At 45.8% G+C, this 19,735-nt stretch overlaps 4 protein-coding genes across 5 annotated transcripts; 3 read left to right on the top strand and 1 right to left on the bottom strand.

Annotated features, from left to right (window-relative positions):
• The first annotated feature begins 5,333 nt into the window (after positions 1–5,333).
• LOC112884291 (putative wall-associated receptor kinase-like 16) lies at positions 5,334–7,959 on the top strand. The gene is made up of 3 exons (XM_025949670.1): positions 5,334–6,006; positions 6,483–6,626; positions 6,788–7,959. Exons 1-3 carry the CDS (start codon positions 5,334–5,336, stop codon positions 7,957–7,959), a joined length of 1,989 nt encoding a protein of 662 aa, XP_025805455.1.
• Positions 7,960–9,129: 1,170 nt separating this feature from the next.
• LOC112884290 (calmodulin-binding protein 25-like) lies at positions 9,130–9,702 on the bottom strand. Its single transcript, XM_025949669.1, has one exon. It carries the CDS (start codon positions 9,700–9,702, stop codon positions 9,130–9,132), a length of 573 nt encoding a protein of 190 aa, XP_025805454.1.
• Positions 9,703–11,412: 1,710 nt separating this feature from the next.
• On the top strand, positions 11,413–14,900 carry LOC112884050. Of its 2 annotated transcripts, none has more exons than XR_003227010.1 (6): positions 11,413–11,867; positions 12,222–12,428; positions 12,711–12,891; positions 13,428–13,582; positions 13,791–14,017; positions 14,371–14,512. XR_003227010.1 is itself a non-coding variant. In XM_025949363.1 (6 exons), exons 1-6 carry the CDS (start codon positions 11,631–11,633, stop codon positions 14,488–14,490), a joined length of 1,131 nt encoding a protein of 376 aa, XP_025805148.1. In that variant the 5' UTR covers positions 11,413–11,630; the 3' UTR covers positions 14,491–14,900. The 2 variants fall into 2 exon arrangements, 1 of the variants encoding a protein (XP_025805148.1); XM_025949363.1 differs by having other exon boundaries at positions 13,787–14,017; positions 14,371–14,900.
• An 868-nt stretch (positions 14,901–15,768) lies between these two features.
• Positions 15,769–19,624, top strand: LOC112884179. Its single transcript, XM_025949535.1, has 3 exons — positions 15,769–16,211; positions 16,729–18,392; positions 18,480–19,624. Exons 2-3 carry the CDS (start codon positions 16,769–16,771, stop codon positions 19,313–19,315), a joined length of 2,460 nt encoding a protein of 819 aa, XP_025805320.1. The 5' UTR covers positions 15,769–16,211; positions 16,729–16,768; the 3' UTR covers positions 19,316–19,624.
• The last annotated feature ends 111 nt before the right edge of the window (positions 19,625–19,735 follow it).

Here is a 19,735-nt window from a genome sequence, read left to right as displayed (position 1 = left end):
ATCGTTGAGCTCGAATCGGAAACAATTTAGTTATGGGGATAGGAGCAATATCTCTAGGTGGTTTCCTAATGACACGACCAAAACTATGCTAGAAAGGGTGTGGTAAAGTTTCAGGTCAATTCGGAGGTCGTTTGACGCATGAAATGACGAGGTGAAGAGGGGTTCAGGGGTTAAATAAGGGTCCAGGGGCTCATTTGAAAATAGTTATGAAATGGAAAAGGACTTAGTTATGATTTTTAGAAACATTTGGGGCATAGTAGAAAGGTGTAGGGGTTTATTTAGAATTGAATTTCTATAGTGAAGGGTCTATTTTGGATTATCGTAAAGAACTGGGATCCTTTTGCAAATAAAAGCAAAGAGTGGAAGGGTTCTTAAAAGAATAGGGGGAAAGGGGAGGGCCTAGGGGCAAGTTTGCCCTTTCTTCTTCCTCCCGTTGGCAGAGAACAGAGGAGGGGAGGGGGTCCTGCGCCTGGCCGATTACGGCGGTCCAGGGCTCGATGGTGGCCCGGGATGGGGGAAAAGGGAGGGGAGAAGGAGGGGGCTTGATTCCTGGCCTCACCTCGGGCCGGGGCGGCGTGAGGAGGCCGGACGACGGGAGCGGGCGGCAGCGGCTTTGGTGGCTCGGCGAGGCGGCGCTGGGGGCTTGGGGAGGGAGCTGGGAGTAGTGGTGGAGGCCGTGGGGGAGACGAGCTGCGCGGGGGCCTACTTATAGGCAGGTAAGGCGGTGGAAAGGAGGGGGCCGAACGGTGGCCGGCGGGCAGTGCGGGGCACCATTAATGGCGCTCCGGCTGCTTGCGGCCGTCGTGGAGCGGCGTGCGGGCGGCGAGCACGGGGTGAGGTGACGGCACGGGCAGGTGTGAGCGGGGCAGGCGGCTTTGTGCCGACGGCGGAGGACGCGGCGCTGCTGCTTGGCAGTGGCTTCGCGGTGGTGCACGTGGGAGGGGCCGGGCGCGGTGCGGGCACAGGAGCAACGGCGCGAGCGGCGAGGGCGGGGCGCCAGCGGCGGGCAGCACGGCGTGCAGCGTGGCCACGCGGTGCGCGCGCGGAGGAGGAAGGCAGCTGGTGCTTGGCGCGGCGGGGTGCGGGCCAGGGGCGTGCGAGCGTGCCGGAGCGCGCGCGCGTGCGCGACGCTGGTGGGGTCGGCCAGGAGCAGGCGTGCGCGTGCGCGAGGGAAGGGGGCGGCGTGGCTCGGAAGCCGGAGGCCGGGTGGTGCTCGGGAGCAGGGGAAGGAGGGAGGAGAAGGGAGGAGGGGGAAAGAGAGAAAAAAAGAGAGTGACGCGTGCCGGCGATATTCGCGGCGGCGACCGCGGCTGGTCGGCCATGCGCGCGTGACGTTCGCACGCTGCACGAGACGGGACAGTGGTCGGATTCGGTGTCGGCTCGGGGATTCGGGGAATTAGGGCTTCGGCGAAAGGATTCTAAAAAATATATTTTTAGCGTGTGATTTTTTGGTAAATTTTTGGGGTGTTACAAAGTTGAAGGCCTTTTTGCTTGATGACTACGTACTACTGGTGTGTGCCTGATGACTTGCGTGCACTGGTTTGTTGTATCCTTGAACGCTCGCCAGTTACTAGTTTAGAGAAGCTCCCTCTACGTAAGTTAGCTTCTGTATTTCTGAGATTCACCGCAACCTTTATTTCTGTGAAAGCAAGCAAGCAACTGCTCAGTTCATCATCCCATTCTGCCATGCATGCGCATTTACTTGGTGACCTGGATCAACTAATTGTCCTAATCATACTTTGATTCAGCATTTGATTCATACATGACCTGCTTTTTGTGACGGGATCCTGTATGTTTAGCTACCCCTTTGCTACTGCTATAGATGGGCTCATTTGGGTTTGGCCGCCGCTCATGGTCAGCAGGTCACCCCGCATCTCCCTCCTTAGTTCTTACGAGAGGACCTCCTCGTCGGAGGTCAATCAATTGGGTAATGCGCACATAAATGGGCCTCAAGGAAAGGGTCCAAATGAGCCCACTAGCTCCTGCAATTACGCTTTCTCTTGTTCCCGCTTTCTATGGAAGGGAAACGTAAACCGGCCGGCGTCTTAAACCTAGTGAGGAAACGCCTGGCTAAAACCCCATCTCTTGTTTCCCAGGCCCGTCTCCGCGAGCCTTCAATGGGGTAGGTTCAGATAAGCAGACTATTATAGACACCTACTCTACTTTGTAGTAACACCGATATCGTGTGAAATTACCTATTAATGTGTATGCATGCCGAAAATGAAATTGAAATGAAAACAAACAACCCAATTAAGAAGTTCAATCCATTGACTGCATAGGGGATGGCAGCAAGAAGTGTACGGAAGCAGTGATTGGGAAATGTGCTTCACAATTTCAGTTCTGTGTCATTGGTCAGGTTGAAAACTTGCCTTGATGGTGAAGTATTTTTGTCCTATATTTTTGGCTATTGCTGTTGCTTGCTACTTAAACACCTAAACTATAGTCCTAAATTTATTTTTTCTTTCTATTCCAGCTTGCGATGGATCAAGTTCCAAAGCTTGATTTGAGGAGAACATTCGTATTCACATTTTTGGGCCAACTTTACATGTATGGTAATCTCTTCTGAGCTGCAAAAGTAATTATCACTATGTAGTGTGTGTAGCATCATTTTCCACCACTATTGTCTGTTTGATAGTTAGTCGACATTTGCAGGTACTTGTATTTGAGTAAATTAGTGACAGTCAGCGGAGCGTCAGATGCCATTGCCTGCCTTATACTTGATCAGGTTTGCATTTTTTTTTTTGCATGTCCTGCGATTTCTTTGTTTCTACTATTATTTATTTTCTTTTGATGTTTTTAATCTCTTCTCATCCTGCTCAGTTCATTTTTTTTTCTCCCATTTTCATCGGAGTTTTATGAGCTTACGAGTCACCTTTGAGGGGAAACCCTCTCTTATAGTGCCAAAGCTGAAGCAGGTGAGGTGAACCTTTCCATACTCTTTGGTACGATATGCATGCACCCTGTTTCTTGCTATCTAGTTTTCATCTCTGACATCTACAAGAGTGGTTATCATCAGTGTTGGCAAATTGGCAATTATGGATACCTTTTCGGTTTTTGAATTTCTACTTTGTCCCTCGGAAGTTTCAGGTATTTTAAGATGCTCATGTCCACAAGGGGAAAACCATTTGTAATGGGGGAATCTCTCATATGGCCTGAGTTACTGAACATGCTACCAACAACAATGCGTGAGTTGCATGAATGGTACATGAGGGTCACTGCAGATGCAGACGTAATGTTCGCAGCTCGGTTAAACATAGTGATTTACATCAGGGGCTAGCTAACATATGGATCGAGTTTTAGAGTCTTTGTTTTCTATACCATCAAGACGCCGTGGACAAGTCCCTCATCTATGTAAATATTTTCTCTCATTTCTATATTATATTTCTATATTATAGCTCAACTACTTATGTGCTTTCTCATCCCCTCCCTTTTTTGTATCGTGTAGAATGAAGGTAAAATAATGCCAAAGAAGGGGGTACTATCACATCGGCTTCATGGATCCGGATGTTACAAAAGAGAATAGTGTAAACAGATGGCCAAATCGGATCGAGAACAATGTATTCGAAGCCTTGGATAGGCAGCATACTTGTGCATTCATTCTATTGCCGTACAACCTCAAGTGAGTACTTCGACTTTTTATTCATCCCTTCAATTTGATAATAAGTATATCCAACATTTAATCTATATATATGTATCAACAGCTTTCACTGGATCTTACTCAGTATCGAGATTGATCGAGCCCGAGTTGTGGTGTTCGACGGAAAGAGGACGCCAGTAACACAATATCAAAACTTCATAGACATTATCCAGAAGGTATGGGCTCGCTTCATCAAAAAGCACATAGGAGTTGCAGACACGTCGTGCGATCTTTACATCAATACAAACTTTCTAGTATGAATACAATTTGCAATTCGCACATCTAGTGTCATTTCTTTAAACACCATGAATATTTCATAACCCATCTACATATAGTGTATGAGATAAGCGGGAGGAAACAACTTATGTGGCTATTACGTATGTGAGTGGATCCACGACTTTACCGGCCCAAACAAAATGACGCAAAAAGATTTCGATATACGTCAATAACAATTTCTTGCATTTAATTACGTACATGTATGAACTTAAAATAATGATGTTTGTATGTGACAGTTTTGGAAAATGAAAGAAGGCACCATCGAACCGGAAAGTGTCAGGGCAATTCAAGAATCACTATGTGGATTCCTGATCGATGAGGTGATAAATCCCGCCGGCATAGGATAAGCGCAGGTCAATTGAATGAAAACAAGGAAGATGATGAACAAGAGTAATATTTAAAGTACTTGTAATGAAACTTGTGGCTATTTGTAATATTTGTAATATTTGATCCCAAATGTAATATTTGAAGTGTATATAAACTGTATATATATAATTAATATATATGCAGTCTTTGCTATACGAGATATGAATACGAATATAAATGCTAGCTATACGCAGAGGGATACGGATAGAATACGAATACAAATATGAATATGAATTAAAACTAAAAGGAAAAGAAAAGAAAAAAAGCAAACAATAAAACAAAAAAGAACTTAGTACCGGCAGCCGGTACTAAACTGCCGCCCCAACTGCTCTGCATGGCGAGTAGTTTAGTCCTGTTTGGTGTTACCAGCCGGTACTAAATACGGCATTTAATACCGGGCATTCGCATGCCACTTTAGTGCAATACTAACTGTGGGTTCCCGCCCGGTACTAAATACTCCCGGTACTAATACTCCGATACCTAGCAGTGAGGATCATGTATGGATTTGTAGGTTTCTCGGTGTGCATGATGTTGATCTATGTACTTCTGTTTTTTAGCATGAGTATGTCCGCTATTCTGCTATGATGGGTTAAATGAGCCACGAATGGGCAGGCCTGCCTCCTTTTAAGAGTTAAGGTCTTTCTGTCGTTCTCAGGAGAGACAGATTGTTGGGCATTGGCCTTGTGTTGGTTGGGTAACATTTCTTTACTAGATGAGCTGCGCTCGTGGTACTACCCGCCACTAGTTTGGATTTTGGAAAAGGAATGTTGGGTCCTTCGGCGGCACCTATGGCTATGGATGCCTGCCATCCTAACTGCATGGCATGGGTGACCCCGTCACTTCACTTAGGACGTGCGTTACACGCCGATCAACTGACGTGCCTAGCTAGTTCCTGGAACACTGCAATATATATATATATATATATATATATATATATATATATATATATATATATATATATATATATATATATATATGCGCATATGCATTGCCGGTCCAGCACCATCGATCACAAAGCCACTGCACCGCCGGAAAAGGAGCTGATCTGAGGGCCATGCGCCGCCGCTACCATCAATGTCGTTCAGGTATTGTGGCAGTGCGATCCCTGCTTGCAGCGGCTTCGGCGCTGCTCCTCTTGGTGGTGGCTGACGCAGCTGGTGGCGCCCATGGTGGCCAGCTGATCGGGCTGCCCAACTGCACCACCACCTGCGGCCGCGTGAGCGTGCCCTACCCCTTCGGCATCGAGCCCGGCTGCCAGCTGCCGGGGTTCAACCTCACCTGCAGCATCACCGGCTACAGCAAGCCGCGGCTGCTCTTCTGGCTCGCCGGTGACCACTACGTCATCACCAACATCTCGCTCGACAACTCCACCATGCGCTTCTGGCCGCGGCAGGAAATCAAGGTGCCGTCCCTGGTGCCGGAGCCGGAGGAGAAGGTGGTGCTCAACGAGACCACCGACCGCCCGGGCTGCCACCTCTTCTCCAAGCAGCTGGTCATGGACTGGGAGGTGGGGTCCAGAACGCTGCGCCCGCACGAGGCGCGCCCTGGGGACGCCACGTGCCCTCGGGATCTTAACAGCACGGCGTGCCACAGCAGCCACAGCACCTGCAGGGCCACCACCGGTCCATACAAGTTCAAGAGGAACGGCCTCAACCACACCACCGGCTACGTCTGCAAGTGCGACAAAGGTTACCAAGGCAACCCTTACCTCGCCCAAGGATGCCAAGGTAATTAAATGTGTGTGCCCATATTTTTGGCATCCTGATCACATGCGATGCTAATATAGCGGCATGGTTGTATTATTGTCTAAAAGCATATTACATTTCTAGTGTTTATTTTTAGCTTTTGGACATGCAAGATTTAACTGCATGTATGTGCATTTAATTACCTTTTTTCTTCTCTCTTTTTCGAGGTGCATAGGCATTTTAACTGTTTATTTTATTTTTCCAACTTTCTATGGTGCATGAGATGCACTTGATTAATTAACAGATTTAACTAAGGGTGACTAGATATTTTTCTGCGTGAGAAATCCAAGGAATGTACTTATTTTGGGAAAGATGTAGTATACAATGTATGTATACTTAAGGATTAAATTGCCCTTTACTACGCAACATGCACTAATATATGCTTGTGAGAAGGATGAAATTACTAACTTTTTTTGTGAGAAGGATGAAATTAATTTGTTTGTTTGTGCTTGATTTAGATGTCAACGAGTGCGAGCTTTCCGATACATGCTTTGGTAATTGCACAAATCTACCTGGCACATTTTTATGCCAGTGCCCCACGGGAACCGTCGGTGACCCATCTATTCGAAATGGCTGCATACCACCACATGATCTCGATACAGGTAACAATTACTTAACCCACACAAAACCAACCATATATAGGATTAACAAATTTTATTTCGTAAGTCTCTCAAAGATACACCTATGAAAAACAACATTTCTTCCAAATCCTTTCCAAAATCTTATATTCTAAATATATAACAATTTGGTGTGCGTCTCTCAGGGCTAATCATTGGGCTAATCATTGGCCTAGGAGCTGGGAGTGGCGAGATTATCCTGGTTCTATTTATAGGCGGCAGATTTATAATACGTATAATCCAGAGACGAAGAGAGAAAAGGATGAGACTATGGTTTTTCAAGCGAAACCGAGGGCAACTGCTACAGCAACTAGTATGCCAGAGAGCAGACATAGCAGAAAGAATGATCCTTCCTTTAGAAGAGCTAGAAAAAGCCACCAACAACTTTGATAAAGCTCGTGAGCTTGGTGGTGGAGGACATGGCACAGTGTACAAGGGAATTTTATCGAGTCTACATGTGGTGGCAATTAAGAAGTCAAAGATAGTCATACAAAGAGAAATCGATGAGTTCATCAACGAGGTTGCTATTCTTTCTCAAATAAACCATATAAATATTGTGAAGCTTCTTGGGTGTTGCCTTGAGACAGAAGTTCCTTTACTTGTTTATGAGTTTATTTCCAATGGTACTCTTCACAATCATCTTCATGTCGAAGCTTCGGTATCACTATCATGGAAAGATAGATTGAGGATTGCGGTTGAAATTGCCAAGGCTCTGTCATATCTTCATTCGCTTACTTCAACGCCAATAATACATAGAGATGTCAAGACTCCTAATATACTTCTTGATGATAACTTAACAGTAAAGTTATCGGACTTTGGAGCTTCAAGGTACGCTCCAATTGATCAGACCGGGTTGGATACTACAGTACAAGGAACATTTGGATACCTTGACCCTATGTACCATAGCACGGGGCATCTTACTGAGAAAAGTGACGTCTACAGTTTCGGTGTGATCCTGATAGAGATGCTTACCAGAAAGAAGCCCGTTTCATATAGATCCCCTCAAGGTCATAGTCTTGTATACCATTTCATGACTCTACTGTCTGAAGGCAACTTATCTCGCATATTGGATCCACAAGTGTCGAAGGAGGGAGATGGGGAAGTTGTTGACATTGCTTTGTTAGCGAAGATGTGTGTGAAGTTTGTAAGCAAGGACCGGCCGACGATGAGACAAGTGGAGATCATGCTCGAAAGTATTCATGCGGCAAAGGAGTATGCCTCGAGCGACAATATGACGGATGAATCGGAAGAGAGTTACGTTGGACCGAATGACTTGTCTGTTGGAGGGAAAAGCGTGGGTGCTGCAAGGCAGGATTGATTAAGAGGAAGAACTGATGTGCGAAATGAAGCAAGCAATCGGTGCTTCCTCCCCCTTGAGGCAGCTGCAGCCATCCAGGTAAGCTGCCATACATTGAGCTTATTACACCGATAGATTATTTGTTGCTTAATTTGCCTTCTCATGCAGTTGCATTGATACATGAACTATATATTAATTTGTAATTTCAGAAAAAGGAAAGGGCCAACTTGGCAATAATCAAGCAGGTGGTCGATGACACGAGCATGGCGAGATGATGGCGTATGTGGGCGGGTACCCATCGAAGAGTGATGAGACGGCGGGGTGGGCGGGCGGCAGGTTGGCCGCGAGGAAGCACGTGCCCGGACAAAAGCATCGTCTTCTACCTCGTCGCGCTCCGTGGGCGGTGGACTGGACTGTAGAGAGGTGGGTGGACCCGGAATTCTATTCTTATCCGACGAGCAGGCAGTGCCAAGGACGGGGCAGCGGTCAACGGAGCTGCTAGCTGAGATCGATCTCCATCCATTCCATTTCCATGGCGATAGATACTGGTCCTGCACTGCACATCGATGGCAATAGCAGGGCAGTCCTGCAGTTCATTTCGTTTGAAACTCGTGGTGCTCTGTCGCTGTCCAATTCCGTCACTTTGGCTGGCTTCATCTCAACGTATCGTGTGGTCTAAGCAGCCTGTTTAACGTGCTATATATTCATAACAACAATTCACGCTTTACTACTTTATTTTAGTACTGATCGAGCCACCTGACACAATCCTCCTAATAACCACAGAAAATGAGACATGCATGACGATCTCTTGCTGCTCGTTCATTCCAAGGAAAAGCAACAGCAAGTGAGGATGGAAATGGAAGCAGGCAACCAAACGAGAGCTGCTCATCCTCGTGTTTTCTTCTTCCCATTTTGAGGCAGAGAGAAAGGATTCGGAGAAGTGCCAAGCAGCACATACTAGCTGAGGAGAATCGATCACCAAATTAATGAGCAATTGCCAACTACACACTGATGATGCTTACTTCTGCAACAAGCTCATGTTAACAAGCGAGACTGATCAAAGAAATTGCATGCTTGTCGGTGGATGTCATCACCATGACATCATCGTCTCCGTTTCGCCTCTAGCTCACGCTGGCAGAAACACCACCGCGCGTTCAGGGAAGAGAGAGATGGATGGACGGTAACGACTAGCTAGAAGAGAGCATCCCAGGAATCCAAGGTCGGGAAGCCACCGCAGCTGCTGCTGTAGTTGCAAGCCACTCCAGCTGGTCCACCGGCCTCCGCCCGATCCACTGCTGGCGCGGCCACTCCGGGCGCGCCGAGCAGGAACGCCGACGTGTCGAGCGTGGGCAGCATCAGCGCGCCGGCCGGGCCGGCGGCACCAGCGCGGTAGGGCGCCGGGCGGCAGAGGGCTTCCGGAGGCACAGGCAGCAGGTCGTCGGCTCCGGTGACCTGGTGCACCATGCGGCGGAAGCTGGCGGGGTCGGCGGTGATGTAGGTGGTGGGCAGCTTCCGCGACGGGCGCGGGCGGCGCTTGGCCACGCGCCGGGTTGCAGTAGCGGCGGTGCGGAGGTGGTGGTGGTTCGGCGGCGCGGCGGTGGCGGGCGTCGTGGAGGGAGCGGAGGAGGCCGTGAATCCACGGAGGAGCTGGTGACGGTCGGCAAGGACGGGGAGCCATGGCGGCGGCGGCGAGGTGGAGGAGGAGGGTAGCGGCCCGTGACCGTGGGCGGAGTCCATGTGGACGGCGGCGGCGGTCATGAGCATCCTGGTGGGTGGTCGGGTCTGGTGGGTGCAGGATTTGGCGAGCGGAGGGGGATGAGATGACGAGCAGAGTAGCGCTGCGCCGCGGTTTATATGGGCGCAGGTGGTGGGTTGAAAGAGTCAAGGCACGGCAGCAGGGCCAGCCGCGTCAGCACAGCGCGCTGCTGGTCCCACGCGGACAGCGAGGGCATAGCTTGAGCTTCAGCTTCCGGTGGCGGATGTAATTGCTCCCTCTGACCTGTAATATAGTTATTTTTAGACAAATTAAGGATGGAGAGTAAAACTCTATATTACTCTTGTTTAGTTACGATGCACTAATTAAGAGAATAATTATAGCTTTCATATTTAGCTTGTATGCAGATATGCATGCCATAATTAATTTGCATATAAGAAAGAGTATTTTAGACCTCTCATAGAAAAAACAATCCAAAATTCATTTGGAAACTTAAAAGTAGCTATATTATGAGATAGAATTTGAATGCTAGAAGTAGGTATATATTTTGAGACTGAGCGAGTAGTAAATTTGAAATGGAATATACACTAGCTGAGTTGTTACCGATTTTTAAAACAGAGAATGTATACAAACATATAAAAGAAAAAAATATTTGAATCTCTTTATTTTGACCACCGGTAGTAGGTACCCAAAAGAAATTGAACCAGATGCTTGAAGTATCGACCATGCCGGCCACGCAGGAGAATGGATCGACTGTGTGCTGCCAAAGTATCGACCGATAGACTAATAATAATCGGCATCTGCCATGCCATACGCATACACACACACACACAGTCCACGCGCACGCGCACAAGCTCCATGCTCTTAATAATTAATTAGTTTGTCCTTTTCCGCATAGCACGTACGTACATGCTGACAAGTTTTTGCCAAATAAACCTATAATAATATCTTTCTGAGTTGACGCGAGGGAAATATAAGATCAAAGAGACGTACCACTTGTAGTTGAACGCATGCATTCTGACGGCCCAAAGAACGTACTAGCTAGCTAGCATACTATGTACCCTAGCCTTCGACTTGGGTCAAACTAACTGTCAAAGTACATACGCGCACACGTACCAGATAGCTAGCATAGCATAGTATGTATAACACCCGTTCGAATCCAAGTGCTAATAGCTGAAAATGCTAAATTTTATTTAGCACCAGCTCATCCAAACAGAAGTGCTAATAGGATGGGCTACGATTTAAAAATTTTAGCATATGTATGAGTGCTAATATATGCTAAAATTTAGCAGCTCCTCCAAATAGATCCTAAAAACGCAACTGCCGCTTTCACTGACTCTACAAAATCAGAGAATGCATGAAAGCACCATCATCAACTCGATCGTCAGGGCAAAGTAGCTAGTAACTATGCATGCATGCATGTCTCATCTATCGTGGTCAAACACGTCAGCTACTAGTATGAGTCCATTGATTGATCCCGCCCCATTTGCTTTGAGCTTTACGTATCCCTTTATTAATTACTTTGCAGTGTGTGTGTGAAAATGGTTTGTGTCTTGGTGAGGCGAGGGGCTCGAGTCAAAATGCCGTCGTCTCTCTAGACTCTAGGTGGGTCACCGACGCAAAAAAAAAAACATACGGAAATTTTTTGGCCCAACCCAACCTAGTAAGCAAACTCTCCGGCCCAAACTAGATAATGGGCCATGGGCCTTCTTCCTATATGAGATTGGAACCCAAATCGCCTCTCCCCACTAACGACGACACCTTTTTTTTTTCCTCTTTTTTCCAGAAACAAAAAAGCAGTCGCCGGAGAAGGAGCACGCCGCGCCGGCGAAGCATCTCCGGCTCCCCCTCATCCGACGACGACGGCCGGGCCAACGCCTGCCACCAATCCCTACTACAGAACCACGAGCCCCCGCCGCCCACCATGCCGTGCTCGCTTCTCCCCCCGAACCCCCACCCGCGGACATGATCCCCCGCGATGGAGGATCCGGGCCCGTCGTCCGCCGCCCCTGAGCCTCCCCCGCCCCCGCCGGAGGAGGGGGCCGGCTGGGTGCTCCTTCCGCCCAGCGAGGTCGAGGGCATCGACGATCCCAAGGTCATCCACTGGGAGGACCTGCAGCAGGAGCTCGCCCGCCTCTGGAGCCTCTCCGCCGCGCTCCAATCCGTCAGGGACCGCAAGGCGCAACTCGCCGCGCGACTCGAGTCCTCCATTGAGGTAATAATCACTGAGGTTGGGAGTCGATTGGTGTCCCTCCTTGCTCGATCCCTAGTGAAACTGTCGGATCCTGTAAGCTCTACTCAACCATTTGATTCTCCAATGGGCGGGTGCTCGGATCTGGTGCTTCCCTTTCAGCTCTGAATTATTCCTGGGAAAGGTTGAATTCGTCTCCATACCTTTGGTTGTGCTTGGAATGTCAAAAGGAGGGAAACCCACATTCCCAATTCTTCACTATGCAGCGTGTCCTGAAAGGCTGAAACTAATTGAATAGCACCCGTGGAGTAATTACCGTCTTTGATTTTGGAAACCAAGAATACAACAGATTTGTAACATCATTGTGCTTGTGGGCAGGCTAGACGGGCATTTCTCCAGCAGGATAATGAGTTGGCTGAAATGAGGCAGAGACTGCAAGAGCATACTCATCATCTGGGGGATTTGAAAGTGCGCACAAAGAAATCCTCAGATGATGTTGAGGGTAAAAGGGAACAGCTTTGTGTCAAAATTAGAACATTGTCCGTGGCAAACAAAACTCTTGGCACTGCACGCAATAAGCTTGAGGTATTCCATGTTTACATTTCTTTTCCCTCATGAGCTCTAAGAGCACTGCCAGTACCAATACCAAAATGCTACAGAAACATGATGTCTACTGTAGCAAGTAGTTTTCTTGAGATACTTTTGAGTGCAAACAAAATGTGATCGTGTAAGTAATAATCATTTTGATAAAATATTTGTCTAAACTTGTGTATTATGCATTTGCCCCTTACATGTGTTGTTTGTTGCATTTAACAAGGATGTTCTTTTCCACAAATCTTAACTGAATATTTTATTTGATGGTTATAGGAAGCTAATAAATTGCTGTCAGGCAAAAATGGTCATGGGCGCCTTAAAAATATGGAACAGAAGTTACGGAAAAGACAGCAATATATGGTAACTCAAGTTGCGCAGATATATCCTGTGAGGCCTTTCGATGAACAATCTCCAGATCACAAGCCTGGAATTACCACTAGCATCATCAAAACAAGTATGTCTTTTTCTGTGTTGCATCTTTCGTGGGTTTTCAGTTCTGTGTTCACACTATACAATTTTATGGATAACTTCTTTTTTTCCAAAAAAAAATTGTACCGTAATACTGGTGAATTGTACCGTATTACTGGTGTTCTGTGGCAGACCTTAACTGAAAATTAAGGGAGGGCCAGATGATAGCCAAATAATAACTGTAATTATGGGCTTATCAGCACATGATTTACAGTTGCTAACAAAGAAAGTCATGAAATGTTTATTGTAAAACACATGATCATTCAGTGTCGTACAAAGTGTAGCTTTGTGTCTGGCAGTGATTTCCTAGTTGCAAGAATTGATTCTTTTTTGTGGACAGTTATTATTCTATTTCACTGGGTTGCTTGTAAATTTTTGTAAGATATAGGAAGAGGTATACAGAACATGAAACCTTAATATGTTTGTCAGACTTAATGGATAGAGAACTGCTTCTCTGTCCTAAGACTCTTTATTCTAAAATTGTGTCTTTCAAAAACTTAAATGCTACAGAAAATTTTTCAGGCACTGCTGAATCAATGTTGCCAAATGGCTCTCAGAAAAGACCTCTGGCCATATTGGGTCTACAGTTATCGAAGCCTACTGCCAAAAAGACTGGCTACTTCAGTGACAAGACTGATTTTCAGAAATCTTCTACTGTTCTGGGATATGTTGCACATGTATGTATGTTTCAAATGGAAATCAAATTCACCATTTATTTGTTAATTTTAATTTCTTTGCTAGAGCATTTTGAACTATTATCAGTTTATAATTTCATTCTGTTCTAGAAAAGAGGTATTCAGATTGGGTGGACATGTTACTGAACATTGTTCTCCAGTTTGTACCATTTTATGGATCTCACTGTTTACTATTATGAATCATAGGCAGTCTCCCTCATTGCATCATATCTCAATGTTCCTCTTCGATATCCTTTGCGCTTTGGAGGTTCACGGTCATATGTTCTTGATCATGCGCCTTCAGTTGAGCCATCATCTATGACCTCAGTTGTGAGTTCTGTCCCGCCGAACACAAGCATGAGGACAATGCAATTCCCTCTGTTTTTTGATGGCCAGGAGACAACAAGATCATCATATGCAATATTCTTGTTGAACAAGGTTGGTTTCCTTGCTATTGGGGTATTTATTTAATGCAAAGTGTGCGGTTAACATCCATAGCTACTTTTAGCACTGTTGTTAATATAAGAATCTAGATGATGTTAACTGCACTGTGGAAGAATACATAACACATGTTTTCTCTTCTTGCCTTGTTCACTAAATCTGGAAATTTGTCCCCATGGAAATTTGTTCGCTAACTGTGTTCTTTTCTCTAGAGTTGCTCTATATTTTGAAGCCAAAATATTCATATGATTACTGCAACCACCTCGATGATTACTGCAGCTAACCGGGTTATCAGCACTTGGCATTGTTTCACTTTAGACATTAATAACCTCCGGCGTGCTTCCTGGCAGGATATCGAACAACTCCTGAACTACATTGGCGCAGAAAGTCTTGGGCCGAGACATGTATTAGCTAACTTGAAGCAGCTGACAACGATCATCCAGTCACAACAGTATATCTCTACTGATTAGTTTGACCCAGATACAGTTTTGGAGTTCTGGGCATGTAGTCCAGACGTGGTGGGTGCTATTTTTAACAGGCACCCTTTTTTCATCGCCTATTGACTCTCAAGAGCCAGTTTCTGTGCTGATATGTTCATTGTAAATGAGCAACTCATTAAAGTTGGTGTAAAACGTTGTCACTTCCAGGTGTACAGGATAGATATGGGTAAGAAACGAGATACTGTATTAGGAATGGAGGAAGCAGTGGTGCTTGTTCATGCCATAGCCATAGTTACTATTGTTTTAGCCTGTTCTGTTCTAGTAGTATTAACAAAATGCACCCCCTGGTTTACGTGTACACGTTTGACTGCTGCAAGATCGAGCAATATTTCTTGTATCTTGCACTGCATGTCAGTAAAATGATGAGCTGATTTGTTCAATTCTCTCTTCTTTCCTCCATGAGAAGCTTTGTGTGATCCAGTAGCCATGGTTCATCCGGAGAACAGCAACTTCAATCTGTCCTGTCCTTGTGTACATCTCGTTGTTCAAGTGAAAGGAGGTGAGAAAAAAAAAAGCAAATGCCTCGTGCCAGTTGTGTTCTCTGCTACTCGTGCAATCCAATTGGGTCCCGGATTGTTTCTGTTGCAGCAGTTTCGACGGAGAGGGTGGGTTCAGGCTTATACTCCACCAAGCATCCATTAAGCTGGAGGCACTCTTGGTGCTTTACCCCTGTGTGGCATTGTTTATCATCTATTCTAGCGCAGTCGTTTGATCTAGGGCCAGCAGAGCAGGCACTGATTCATTCATTGCTGCACGCTCCACCGTTACCCTACCCCACAAGAAAAGAAGGCGAGCACATGCTGCAGTACCATCTGGGAACTTGTTATCAGGAAAAAAAAGTTTTTTCGCTTTATATGTAGACTAGAAAATTAGCAAGGCGCGCACATTACCGTACTGTACCACCATGACGAAGCCCATCTCAGTAACACCTCCACGCAGACAGCAAAGAGTTTATGGTGTGAGCTCAAAATCAAACCGCAAGCTTGTAGCCCATCTCGGTCACACCTGAAAGAATGCCTCAGCTTGGCTCTGCTGAAGGTCAGAGGTCTGTCTTCATGCCATTTAATTTAATCAGTGCTAGTGTGCTACACAATGACAATGGCGAAACCTTCTCGTCTTTAGCTTGGGAGCTGTACGGTATGGTCCTCGCTCTTAAGTCTTAACTACCAGTACAATCCGCAGAGATGCACGAGCAGCCAGGTCAGACTGGTTGGATGGTCCTACTCTTATTTTTTTGAAGAAAGATGGTCCTACTCTTAAAGGGAGACTGTTCCAGTGTTCCGTTTGGAAGAAATGCGGAGAGGTGAGCACGACAGCTAATGGTACTATGATGGCCTTGCACTTTCCCTTTCGCTTTCCCCCGCAGCAGGCTCGCTCGCAGGACGGACATTGCCGTCGGGTCATGGTCGCCTTTCCGTGCCGGCCAAAGCATTCTTACCGGCGCAGCTGCTTCTTCCATCTCCCTCCAGGCAAGGAATCCCTAAGCTACACCAAAAGGGAGACACTGCGCTGTAGCTTCGTGCCTCCCTCCTCTGCTTGCCTTGCTTGCTTTATTCCCTCCCTCACTGCACTTTTCCCTGCCACTCCATCCCCCCATCCCCCTTGCTTTCCCCATCCACCCACCCCGTCAGGGCGTCAACTGTGTGAGGGATTCTTGGCTCTCGACGCTGTCCGTCGTCTCGTCGAAGCAGGTGAGTCTTGCGCGTTGAATTACGGTTCTTGCACCGTGCATACTGCTCTTTTCCTTGAGAGCCATTGTTGGATTCTTCGTCTGTGAAAGCCAGTAAGCCACATGCTTCATGTCTTCATACAGCATTATTTTGTTCCCCATAATCTTAATACAGTTTAGTTGATCTGCAAATTTTCTCAACTTTCACTTCTCTTATCATAGCATCTCGTTCTTAGTGCCATCATCATCTTGTTGAAGGTTCCTTTCCTCGTTCACGCATAATGTTAGACCCTTGAGATCAAGCATTTTTCACAATCTATTTTCAATGTTATTAGACAGCAGACCTGCAAAGATGAAATGATCTCCGGCTAGAAAGACCAGATAGCTGCCACTTCTCCTATTTCTCTTGATCTGTAACTCTAATGATGCTGACTTGACCATCTCCCATCATGTGGTTGATTTTCCTTCACAAGTTTAGATGCTACATTTTTTTTTCCAACTGCTACTATACTAATCTGCTTCCTCCTTTCTATTTCCAGGTTATATTTGTATCTCAGGGCTGAATTCAAGGAGACCAAAATGCCATTTGATACCAACAACCTTATGTTGCAAATCAAGAGAATAGTCTATCCTTATGTCAGATTTGGCTATCAATCTGCTTGTGACTATCCTGTAGTACTCAGCATTGGAGTTTTGTTGCTGTTCCTACACAAAGCTTGCCCCTCTCTGTTTATTTTCCTTCTGTCTTCGTCTCCAGTGTTCCTGTTAACTGCACTTCTCCTTGGAGCGCTATTGAGTTATGGGGAACCAAGTGCTCTGGTGATTGGAGAGGAAACATTGGAGAACCTGAAAAAATCGCCCCCCAAAGCCAAAGTCTCTGTTATTGAATCTTCAGTTGAGGAGGTTCAGAATGTTGCTGTCACCTGTGCGGCAAAGAGTTTTGAAAGTCCAGTTGTTTGCATTCAGGAAAGAACTTCCGACATCTTTGTGCATGATACTCATCGTGATGAGGAGAATGTGATATCTATGTCAGCCGATACTGTTCTTCCTGCAGAGACTTCTGAGCCTACCAAGAATGAAGTTATTGTGGAAAGAGAAGAAGAGCAGCATGTCAAGGAAATTTGTGAGAAGGTTGAGCACCAGCATTTTGAGAGCGCCAATACTGAAAGGTGTCACTATGAAGTGAACAATCAGTACCAGTTTGGTGAACTCATGAGCTCATGTTGGCAACCTGTTATGAGGCAGGAACCTTGTTCTGATTCTGAATCTGATCTTAGCGAGAGTTCTTCTGATGCATCAATAACCGACATTATTCCAATGCTTGATGAGTTAAACCCTCCTGTAAACTTCGGAACTGATCACCCTTCCTCAACCTTCAGAGACAACCTGAATTCCTCATCAGATGATGAAGAAGATGAATTAGAGGAGGATGGTGACCTTAGCTCAGATGAAGATAGGGCAGAAGAGAAGAAAGACGACGGAAATAACTGGAGGGACTTTATGGATTCGAACTCTTCAGATATGGAAAACAATGGGAACATGGAGAGCTTAATGGAGCGGCGAAAAGCAAAGAATATTCTGAAGTTTGAACTCAACAGGAAGTTAATGGACATGCAAGCCGCTGATGCAATTCAGAAAATGGAGGAGGCATCACGCTTCCGTGTTCAGGTTCCCTCCATTTCTACACCAAGGCCTTCAGAGGAAATGGTAGAGTTACCACAAATTCCTGATTCAGCACCATCTGTTATACTTCCCTGGAGAAAACCATTTGATGTTCCATTTGACCAAATTGTGGACCGTAACAGTCATTTGCAGGAAACATGGACTCCTCGCTTGTGCTTTCCATCAACACAGCGTAGGAAACATGAGAACTTGTATTTGAGGCAGTCTACTTATCTGCGACATCACAACAGCATAAAGCCGGAGAAGCCTGAAGTCAGTGAAAAAGATGCGGGTGACTATCACTCAGACAGCGATTCTGAGCCAGCATTGAACAATGGCAAGTTATTTGGCTCACTGGAACCACATGTTGGTGACGAAATTAAAATACTAAGTGCAGCGATTTCAGAAGTATGCGTGTTAGAAGTAAATCATGGAATTAAGGAAGGCACTGAAAGTACCGTGTCCATCAATGGCACAGATTCATTTTATATCCAAAAATATATATCCAGCACGTCAGAAGCGAATGGTTCGGTTTCTGCAGGTAATATGGGACATTCTCAGATTATTACAAATGCTATTCAAACAATGTATTTACAATATTTACTCAACCAGGGCTGATATGGTGCAGGTTGTGAGCAGCTGCTAATGTGTACTCTATCAGAAGAATATAATACCGAGAAACATACCATTGAAGCCAACTCCATCAGTGAAGTTAACTCATTGTTTAAGTGCCGCATGGAGGAAGTACTAGTGCAGTCCATTTCAGAGTCAGGTATTGATCAACCCTTGACAGTTAAACTTGAACACGATTTGAATGATACTTCATCCGCAGAATCTGTAATGCCTGTAATTGAAGCAAGATCAGTAGAAGACTTGAGTTCACTATTTGCACAGCTCAATGGAGAAGCATTAGAATGTGCTGCTTCTGACTCCAGTTATGATAATGAGCCGATACAAGAGAGATCAAGTGAACCATTGCCTGTGGAAAATGGGCATACTCCAGAACTACCAACCAAAGATGGCAATTCATGTTTGACTCTTGACAATCTGGTGGCTGAGAAGGTCGAATGTAAATCAAAGGAGCTGTTAACTGAAGATGGTGAGCTTCCTGTTTTAGAGGCAAGCTCAGTTGAAGAGATGAACTCACTGTTCAGGCAACTGCAAGATGAAGCGCGGGCACAGATGCCTCATAGCTCAGAGCTCATTTTTGGTGAACGTAATGGGAAGGCTGATTCTGGTGTGCCAGTTCCTGGTGCAAATTCTAATGAAGGTATCAGTTCTGCTTTTGTGCACTTAAGGAACGATGATGATAAAATTCCTGGAGATGGTGAAGTAATCCTGGATTCTGTGGAGCGAAACTCAGGACTGCATGCCATGGATACCAATATTCTGAATGGCGATGGGACATCTGTATCCGATAGTACCAAAGCAATTGAGGTCAAAGAATCACTTGAAAGGGCTTAACCTTCTGCTATTTTACTCAAGGGCAGCCAGCTGAAGAGACGTACGTGGGAGTAAATATTTGATCACAGCGTGCAGCTACATCATCTCCTCAGAAATATTTTTGGCCTTTGGAGAACAATTGATGAAGATGTCCATGTCCATAATATTCCCTCCCTCTCTTGGTTACTCCGTTCATACTGTTTTATTTTTCCTTTCTGACAAAATATGGTGATATTCGGAGCCGCAGTTTTCTAGTAGCATGAATCACTAGTTTATCTGTCAAAGTGCGAGATTTTGTAATGGAAATCTGTTTGTTTGTTTCATATATTCTACCGATGGATTAATTAGTTATGTAAATCCAAGAGTTACTGTTACCACACCGGTAGGAGGACCTTTACGGCGCACAATACATCATGAAATCGTCAACGACAAGAAAGTTCT

Source organism: Panicum hallii, chromosome 3, assembly GCF_002211085.1.
Source record: "Panicum hallii strain FIL2 chromosome 3, PHallii_v3.1, whole genome shotgun sequence".
NCBI classification, from domain to species: Eukaryota; Viridiplantae; Streptophyta; class Magnoliopsida; order Poales; family Poaceae; genus Panicum; species Panicum hallii.
The sequence above is the reverse complement of the archived record's forward strand: the minus strand, read 5'-3'. Positions and strand labels throughout refer to the sequence as shown.

Coding starts and splice junctions, on each gene's coding strand:
- LOC112884291 (XM_025949670.1), top strand. CDS start 5,334: ATGCGCCGCCGCTACCATCAATGTCGTTCAGGTATTGTGGCAGTGCGA. Junction 6,007..6,482: donor CCTCGCCCAAGGATGCCAAG/GTAATTAAATGT, acceptor TGCTTGATTTAG/ATGTCAACGAGTGCGAGCTT. Junction 6,627..6,787: donor ACCACATGATCTCGATACAG/GTAACAATTACT, acceptor TGCGTCTCTCAG/GGCTAATCATTGGGCTAATC.
- LOC112884290 (XM_025949669.1), bottom strand. CDS start 9,702: ATGCTCATGACCGCCGCCGCCGTCCACATGGACTCCGCCCACGGTCAC.
- LOC112884050 (XM_025949363.1), top strand. CDS start 11,631: ATGGAGGATCCGGGCCCGTCGTCCGCCGCCCCTGAGCCTCCCCCGCCC. Junction 12,892..13,427: donor CACTAGCATCATCAAAACAA/GTATGTCTTTTT, acceptor AAAATTTTTCAG/GCACTGCTGAATCAATGTTG. Junction 14,018..14,370: donor CAATATTCTTGTTGAACAAG/GTTGGTTTCCTT, acceptor GCTTCCTGGCAG/GATATCGAACAACTCCTGAA.
- LOC112884179 (XM_025949535.1), top strand. CDS start 16,769: ATGCCATTTGATACCAACAACCTTATGTTGCAAATCAAGAGAATAGTC. Junction 18,393..18,479: donor GAATGGTTCGGTTTCTGCAG/GTAATATGGGAC, acceptor GATATGGTGCAG/GTTGTGAGCAGCTGCTAATG.